General features: G+C 42.9%; 1 protein-coding gene across 1 annotated transcript; it reads right to left on the bottom strand.

Annotated features, from left to right (window-relative positions):
• Positions 1 to 795: 795 nt before the first annotated feature.
• LOC148085071 (serine protease 57-like) lies at positions 796 to 6,852 on the bottom strand. Its single transcript, XM_087783237.1, has 5 exons — positions 6,731 to 6,852; positions 4,982 to 5,135; positions 4,796 to 4,925; positions 2,393 to 2,647; positions 796 to 1,025 (listed from the first exon to the last, which is right to left on the bottom strand). Exons 1-5 carry the CDS (start codon positions 6,819 to 6,821, stop codon positions 867 to 869), a joined length of 789 nt encoding a protein of 262 aa, XP_087639363.1. The 5' UTR covers positions 6,822 to 6,852; the 3' UTR covers positions 796 to 866.
• Positions 6,853 to 9,042: the final 2,190 nt, after the last annotated feature.

The following is a 9,042-nucleotide window of genomic DNA, read 5'->3' on the forward strand; positions in this document are numbered from 1 at the left end:
TTTAGTCCTGATAAAATGTTGTTTTAAGATAAATAAAATAAAATAGAATATTATTTAAAGTTATAACACTAACATACAATATAGTAAACGAGTATTAGGGCCACTCAAATATTTTTATATTTCAAGTTTATAACGAGATTAAAGGCGTTTAAAATACATTTATTATAAGATTGAAGTCGTTCACAATATTATTACTTATATTAATCGATTTACTGAAATTGACTCTTAATGTCAATCATTTCAAAGTGAACCTGAAAGTATTCAAAACTTGTTTTTATTGCCCTTAAAAAAGAAAATACCTCCATATAAACACAAAATAAATACTCATATCAATACATAACATGAATACAATACGTAAATGTAATTGAATTATAACTAGGTGCTTGTCCTTATAAAGATTAATATCGTTTATAACAATATTTAGTACAGCAACATAATATTTATGTTTCAAGAAACAACTTAAGACATTTTTATTTGTTCAGGCTTTTCCTTGATTCTCTGAGACTCCTGTGTTTTTCTTGGTGTTTTAAGTCTTTTCAGTATTTATTTTATTGAATATTGTTTTGATTGTTTAAGCGCTTTGTGACCCTGGTCTAGAAAAGTGCTCTACAAATATAAATTACTTACTTACTTACTTTATTATAGTATGATGGTTTGTAGAACATGTTTTGACAACAGTCAGTATAAAGAGTTTAGTGTTTTCTGGTACAAACCTTAGCTGTTTTATTGACTGTAGATGCTTCACTCTTGGTGATCATGAGAGAAATAATGTTAATAACAACATGAACACTTAACTTCATGCCAACAATGTTTATTAATGAAAGCTGTGTTTGTGAACAAGTAGATGAAAGAATCACAGGAGTTTATCATCGATCCATCTCGGCCAAGACTCTCGTGATCCAGTCCTCGTAGGACGAGGTTCGCGTGTAGACGTCGGGCGTCCTCTGGTCTCCACATGTTCGTCCAGAGAACGAGACCACGCCTGCAGACGCTCCTTCACAGATCAACGGGCCGCCAGAATCCCCCTGAAACACACAACGTTTTACTGCTGCCTCCAAACTCCGAATGAAACAATCTAATAACACGAGGAATGAATGACTCCCTGAGTCTATTAGTGTTGCATCATGGGAGGAGCATTCATGCTCCATCTGCTTCTCTGTTCACTGATGACAGTGTTGAGAGGATGATGATCCATGATGGACAGTAATTGGTACTTTCACCAGCCGTAGACTGAGGTTGAAGACCTGCTGGAGCGGCTCAGCTGGTTCAGCAGGTCTTTAGCAGTCAGGACCAGCAGCCTTCCCTGGACCAATACCTCTGAAGTACATTGTGTACTTGGAGTGAGGTGAAGCTGGGAAGTAGTTGTGTGGAGCTGAGGGGGCATTGAGGTGGTACAGAAAGATGGGGCAGGTTCTGAAGCGGCACCAGTGAGGGTGAGTTGACCTCCTCCACCGTGTTCACTGCAGTCAGAGAGGACTTGGTCTTGTGTCCAGTGATGATTTTAACATCATCCCAGACTCTCTTATTTGTTCCTCACTCGGCTTCTCCTAAGACCTTCCCCTGTTGGTGTCCCTCCCTCAAGCTTCACCTCCTGGTGGAAGATAGTCAGAGTAGAGTCCAGGTTGATTCAAATCTCCAGAGATGATGATGAACACGTTATGATTCTGAAGTCTAGCTGTCATTGTGTGGATCTTCTCACAGGCAGATGGCGCCGCAGCGCTCGGAAGAATGTAGACACATGTGATCATGTGACTGAACTTGCGTGGTAGATAGTATGGGCGCATGCTGACAGCCAACAGTTCTAAATCCTGACAACACAAGACTTTCTTCACAGTAACGTCTACACCAGCATTTATTCACATACATGATCAGACCTCCTCCTCCTCGGCGCTTCCTGCAAGCCTGTGCGTCTCTGTCTGAGTCAGTGAGTGAGCCACGTCTCTGTGAAGATCAACATCTCTCTGTAGATCCGCTGGTTGTTGAGGGCAGACAGTTGATCTTGTTTTTCAGTGAATTGACGTTCATCGTGATCGTGAGGATCGATGGTCTGTGACGTCTCCGATCGTCCGTTAGCTTAGCCTTTAGCCTCTTGCTGGCTCTACATCCACGATAGCGGCGCTGAAGTTCCATCAGGATCTCATGACGATCTCCATTAATCCCTGACTGACTTCAGTGACAGCAGATCCTCTCTTGAGTAAAGGAGACGATTCTCTCCATGTTCAAAAGTATTAATAGAAAGAATTACAACAAAAATTATTAGTAAAAAACATAAAGTTATTGATCGTTGCTGCGGAGCTACTGGACAGGCCGTCCTCGTCGGCGCCTTGTGACGTATCGTGATACTACATACATGATTCATGATACATAATTGTAGTTGATATTCGGATCTTACCGAGCAGAACCCTTGGATGTTCCTGGAGCCGGTCCCACAGATCATGGTCCCGGTGATGCGAACTCCTCGCCAACGGCTGCGACACGTGTTCAGAGGGAGGACGGTGACGTTGACCTCTTGAAGCGTGTCCGGTGGCGTGTTGTTGTCTCCGATGTCGCCCCAACCCGCGGTCAGGCAGCGACTGGACGCTCCGATGGAACCCGTTCCCAGAGGGATGACCTGGACCGCACTGTTGAGCTGGACCTCCCTGTCGAGCTGAGAGTCCACCAGTCAACCAACGACTTGGTTTTACTGAACATTTAAAGATGACTTCTTCTATAAATTAATGTTTTATAAACTAACTGTCGTATAAAAGTATATCAAGGTCAACGGAATATTCAATAGTTTAACGTAACATTTCAATTTAAAACTTTTATTATTGAAATATTTTTGAAAGCATCGAATCATGTTTTTAAATAATTGAGAAGCAGATGAAGCACGAATGCTCCTACCCAGGTGCAACACTAATAGACTCAGGGACTCATTCATTCCTCGGGCTATTAAATTGTACAATTCTGAGTTCGGGGGCAGGAGTGGAGTGAAAGTATCTGGATGTTCTGTTCTATGTTAGTCTTTGTATCCTTTGTCTTTGTTGTTTTTCTTTGACCTATGTTCTTTATCTTTATCTTTAGACTTAGATTGTGTCATCTTGTTCTTTCTCTTTATGTTCTTCTTCTTATTTTATTTTTATTTATTATTTTGTATTGTTTATGGAAAATTGTTGGCTATTGGAAAAAACAATTTCAATAATAATAAGGATCAATAAAGTTTTACCTTACCTTACCTTAAAACAAAAATGTGATTATTAGTTAAATTAGAAACATTTTGATATTATAATTTTAAAATAAATGTTTGAAATTCGATATATTTTCATTGTCTTTTAAATTCAACATAAAATGTTGGTACAATAGTGAGACCAGACTCTACCAACAGAGCACCGAGCCGCTTGATCGTACGCATCACATGATCGTCTGCGTGACTCATGATTGGCTGAAAATAGGATCCAGGTTCGGGTTCTATTTTTAATTTTGAAACGAAAATAGGGGCGTTTTCCCTTTTTCAATATGTGCAGTAGGTTTTGAAAAACCAAATATGGGGCGTTTTTCATTAGAACAACATTTGATTTTCTATTTCGGATTTTTGTACTTGCAGAAAAACTTAACATATGCAATAACTTAAGACCAAAATACAGACGTACATCTCCAGGATCATCAGTTTTATTACATACTTTACCTGCTGCAGCTCATCGTTAACAACTTTACAAGAACTTTACCTCCGTGTGTGACTGAACATCGTTTCACGGATATTAAATATGTGTGTATTACAGTAATGTGTCAGTATCTGGTCTGACTGGAGAACTTTCAATCATATCTGACTGATCCGATACTTTTACATAAATATTTCTTATAAAGTATTTATCTCTACAATCAATGTCTCAAGTTTATTTTTGAGAATCGTTGATCGATCAGATGTAGAACTGCAGTACTCTTTCTCACCACACGGAGTGAGCTATTTCCAGCGAGTTAGAAATATATATATTTTTTCTTCCCCTTTTTATTGAAAACCTTCATTTATTAAAACAATAAAAATAAGATTATGTACAAAATAACGTTATTTACTGAAGGTTAAAATGTAATGTGTTTTGCACACGTGTCTTTTGTTTACGGTAAATATTATTTAGACACAAATGAAGAATTATATGAAGAAGGACTAAAGATTTATTTAAAATCAAATTGAATGGCATATTTAAAAAAAATCAATTCATTTTCAGGAAAAGGCCTCGATATTCTTTATTTCAATTTGTAATATTTAGATCTTCAATGTGAGCTGATTTATTCGTGTAACAGGAAGTCCAAGTTCAGTGACGTTTGACGTTCATGTTTAGTGACGTATTTATTTTATTTATTACAACATTGTAGTTGTTAGTATCACCTTCTTCATATAATACTTCTTACGTTCTTGAGTCTAAATAATATTTACTGTAAACAAAAGACACGTCTAAAACACTCATTTTATTTTAACCTTCAGTAAATTACGTTATTTTGTAAATAATGTTGTTTTTATTGTTTAAATAAATCAAGGTTATCAATAAAAATCGTAAGAAAAAAACTACATTTTATTCTTCAAGTTTTTCTACGAGAACAAAAATCCAAAGTACAAAATCAAGGCAAAATCAAATTTTATGGCTGTATTTTAATGAAAAACGCCCTGCTTTTAGTTTTTCGGTTTTTCGTTTCAAAATTAAAAATAAAATGAACGGAAGTTCACGGACCGATCTTATAACATGAGTTTCAAAATAATGCTAGTTCAGGATCAGGTCTCGAAGTGAAGTTATCGATATAAAAAACATTGATTGTTTCTAACCTTCAGCAACATGACGTCGTTCTGGTGTCTGTCGTAGGCAGGATGTGGAATGGACCTGACGCTGGTCCTCTGCTGCCTCGTGGCCCCTGCAGATCTCAAGGAGTCCACGCCGACCACCACCGTGTAGGACCTGCAGTCCAGAACCTCGGTCATCACGACCACGACACCTTCACGTCGCGGACTCACCCTCTGATGCGGCAGTGAGCCGCCGTCAGCACCACGTCCTGACTGATCAAGACCCCCCCACAGTTGTGGCGGCCCCGGACCTGCAGGGAGGCCATGTAGGGGTGCGAGTGTGGGGCCGCGTCTCTGCCGCCCACGACACGAGCGCCCTCGGCTCCTGCAACACAATCACACCTGGTCACACCTGCTCACACCTGGTCACACCTGGACACACCTGCTCACGCCTGCTCACACCTGGTCACACCTGGACACACCTGCTCACGCCTGCTCATGCCTGGACACACCTGGACACACCTGGTCACACCTGCTCATGCCTGGACACACCTGGTCACACCTGGTCACACCTGGACACAGTGGCCTCACCTACTCACACCTGCTCACACCTGCTCACACCTGGTCTCACCTGCTCACACCTGGACACACCTGCTCACACCTGCTCACGCCTGCTCACACCTGGTCTCACCTGCTCACACCTGCTCACACCTACTCACACCTGCTCACACCTGGACACACCTGCTCACACCTGCTCACGCCTGCTCACACCTGGTCTCACCTGCTCACACCTGCTCACACCTGGACACACCTGCTCACACCTGCTCACGCCTGCTCACACCTGGTCTCACCTGCTCACACCTGCTCACACCTACTCACACCTGCTCACGCCTGCTCACACCTGGTCTCACCTGGTCACACCTACTCACACCTGCTCACACCTGGACACACCTGCTCACACCTGCTCACGCCTGCTCACACCTGGTCTCACCTGCTCACACCTGCTCACACCTACTCACACCTGCTCACGCCTGCTCACACCTGGTCTCACCTGGTCACACCTGGACACACCTGCTCACACCTGCTCACGCCTGGTCTCACCTGCTCACACCTGGTCTCACCTGCTCACACCTGGACACACCTGCTCACACCTGCTCACACCTGCTCACGCCTGGTCTCACCTGCTCACACCTGGTCACACCTGGTCACACCTGGTCACACCTGGTCACACCTGGTCACACCTGCTCACACCTGCTCACGCCTGCTCACACCTGGTCTCACCTGCTCACACCTGGACACACCTGCTCACACCTGCTCACGCCTGCTCACACCTGGTCTCACCTGCTCACACCTGCTCACACCTACTCACACCTGCTCACGCCTGGTCTCACCTGCTCACACCTGGTCTCACCTGCTCACACCTGCTCACACCTGGACACTCCTGGTCACACCTGGTCTCACCTGCTCACACCTGGACACACCTGCTCACACCTGGTCTCACCTGCTCACACCTGCTCACACCTGCTCACGCCCGGTCTCACCTGCTCACACCTGGACACACCTGGTCACACCTGGTCTCACCTGCTCACACCTGCTCAAACCTGGACACACCTGCTCACACCTGGACACACCTGGCCTCACCTGCTCACACCTGCTCACACCTGGTCTCACCTGCTCACACCTGGACACACCTGCTCACACCTGCTCACACCTGCTCACACCTGCTCACACCTGGACACACATGGTCACACCTGGACACACATGCTCACACCTGCTCACACCTGCTCACACCTGCTCACACCTGGACACACATGGTCACACCTGGTCTCACCTGCTCACACCTGCTCACACCTGGTCTCACCTCAGTCACTTCAACAGCGTCGTCACACTCTTCATATCTGAGTCATTTCAAGGATTTTCGTTGCCCCATATAGTCCGAAGTATACGCTAAACAAAGCAGAGCTGCTACAAAGAACTCACCGCAGAGGAAGAGAAGGATGAAGATGATCATGTTTCTCCGAGTGATTCTTCTGCTGCTTCTTCGTGTCTTTAAGCAGCTTTTTTGCATCATTTGACAGTTGATTTGCTTCACTTGTGTTAACATGGAAGTGACGACACTTGAGTTTGCAAAAGACAAGTGTGTGTGTGCGTGTGTGTGTGTGTGTGCGTGTGTGTCTGTGTCTTTGTGTGCGTGTGTTTGTGTGTGTGTGTGTGTGCGTGTGTCTGTGTGTGCGTGTGTATGTGTGTGCGTGTGTGTGTCTGTGTGTGTGCGTGTGTGTCTGTGTCTTTGTGTGTGTGTGTTTGTGTGTGTGTGTGTGTGCGTGTGTCTGTGTGTGCGTGTGTATGTGTGTGCGTGTGTGTGTGTGTCTGTGTGTTTGTGTGTGTGTGTGTGTGTGCGTGTGTCTGTGTGTGTGTGTGTGTGTCTGTGTGTTTGTGTGTCTGTGTGTGCGTGTGTGTGTGTGTCTGTGTGTTTGTGTGTGTGTGTGTGTGTGTGCGTGTCTGTATGTGTGTGCGTGTGTGTGTGCGTGTGTCTGTGTGTGTGTGTGTGTGTGTGTGTATGTGTGTGCGTGTGTGTGTGTCTGTGTGTTTGTGTGTGTGTGTGTGTGCGTGTGTCTGTGTGTGTGTGTGTGTGCGTGGGGGTGTGTGTGTGTGTGTGTGTGTGCGTGTGTGTGTGTGTGTGTGTGTGCATTACAAAATTGTGTCTTCAGTTTTGAAAACCTTTCAAAATCTTCCTTCCTCTCAAACTGTTTTTTCAAACTGTGTTTCTGCAAGGGAGCTTGTGTGTGGCAGTGCATCTGCAAGGGTGTGTTTGTGTCTGTGGAGGTGTGTAAGTAAGTAAGTAATATTTATTTATATAGCGCTTTTCTAGACCAGGGTCACAAAGCGCTTAAACAATCAGTGTGTGTGTGTAAGTGTGTGAGTGTGCGTGTCTGGGGAGGTGTGTGTGAATGTGTGTGTCTGTGGAAATGCATGTGTGTGCGTGTCTTCCAATGGTGCACGTGTGTCTCTGCAAAGGTGTGTGTGTCTGTGGAAGTGCGTGTGTGTGTGTGTGTGTCTGTATAGGTGTGTGCATATGCTTGTCCTTGTTTGTGTGTGTGTGTGTGTGTGTGTGTGTGTGTGTGTGTGTGTGCATTACAAAATTGTGTCTTCAGTTTTGAAAACCTTTCAAAATCTTCCTTCCTCTCAAACAGTTTTTTCAAACTCTCTGGATCAGATGATTTGATCTTATCTTTAAACATCTTTAAAAGTCATCATGAGAATATTTATCTACTTTTTGATCCTCAGAAAATGACTAGGCGCGTCCAGACTTGGCCCCCGGGCCTCCTCATACTTGACCTAAAAAAGTAGCAAATTTTCTGCCTCGTTTCCTGGTTTTTAAACCCAAGAATTATCATTTGATCGACTTTGGTTTTTCAACAGAAGCAGTTTTGTTGATGAAGAACCAACACGAGTTGAACTGGATCAAGATCTGACTCGTGACTCGAGACCATCATGTTGTATGTTGGTGTTTGTAAATGTGTTACAGGGCTATTACTGTTGTTAAACCTTTGTAAATGTGTTTTGTGGGACTATAACTGTTTTTAAAGCTTTGCAAATGTGTTTTGGGACTATTACTGTTTTTAAAGCTTTGCAAATGTGTTTTGGGACTATAACTGTTGCTTAAGCTTTGTAAATGTGTTACGGGGCTATTGCTGTTGTTAAACCTTTGTAAATGTGTTTTGTGGGACTATTACTGTTGCTAAAGCTTTGTAAATGTGTTTTGGGACTATAACTGTTGCTTAAGCTTTGTAAATGTGTTATGGGACTATTATTGTTGCTAAAGCTTTGTAAATGTGTTAAGGGGCTATTGCTGTTGTTAAACCTTTGTAAATGTGTTTTGTGGGACTATTACTGTTGCTAAAGCTTTGTAAATGTGTTTTGGGACTATAACTGTTGCTAAAGCTTTGCAAATGTGTTTTGGGACTATTACTGTTTTTAAAGCTTTGCAAATGTGTTTTGGGACTATAACTGTTTTTAAAGCTTTGCAAATGTGTTTTGGGACTATAACTGTTTTTAAAGCTTTGCAAATGTGTTTTGGGACTATTACTGTTTTTAAAGCTTTGCAAATGTGTTTTGGGACTATAACTGTTGCTAAAGCTTTGCAAATGTGTTTTGGGACTATAACTGTTTTTAAAGCTTTGCAAATGTGTTTTGGGACTATTACTGTTTTTAAAGCTTTGCAAATGTGTTTTGGGACTATAACTGTTGCTAAAGCTTTGCAAATGTGTTTTGGGACTATTACTGTTTTTAAA

The sequence above is a fragment of the Callionymus lyra genome, chromosome 2 (genome assembly GCF_982586985.1).
Source record: "Callionymus lyra chromosome 2, fCalLyr1.hap1.1, whole genome shotgun sequence".
Lineage (NCBI taxonomy): Eukaryota > Metazoa > Chordata > Actinopteri > Syngnathiformes > Callionymidae > Callionymus > Callionymus lyra.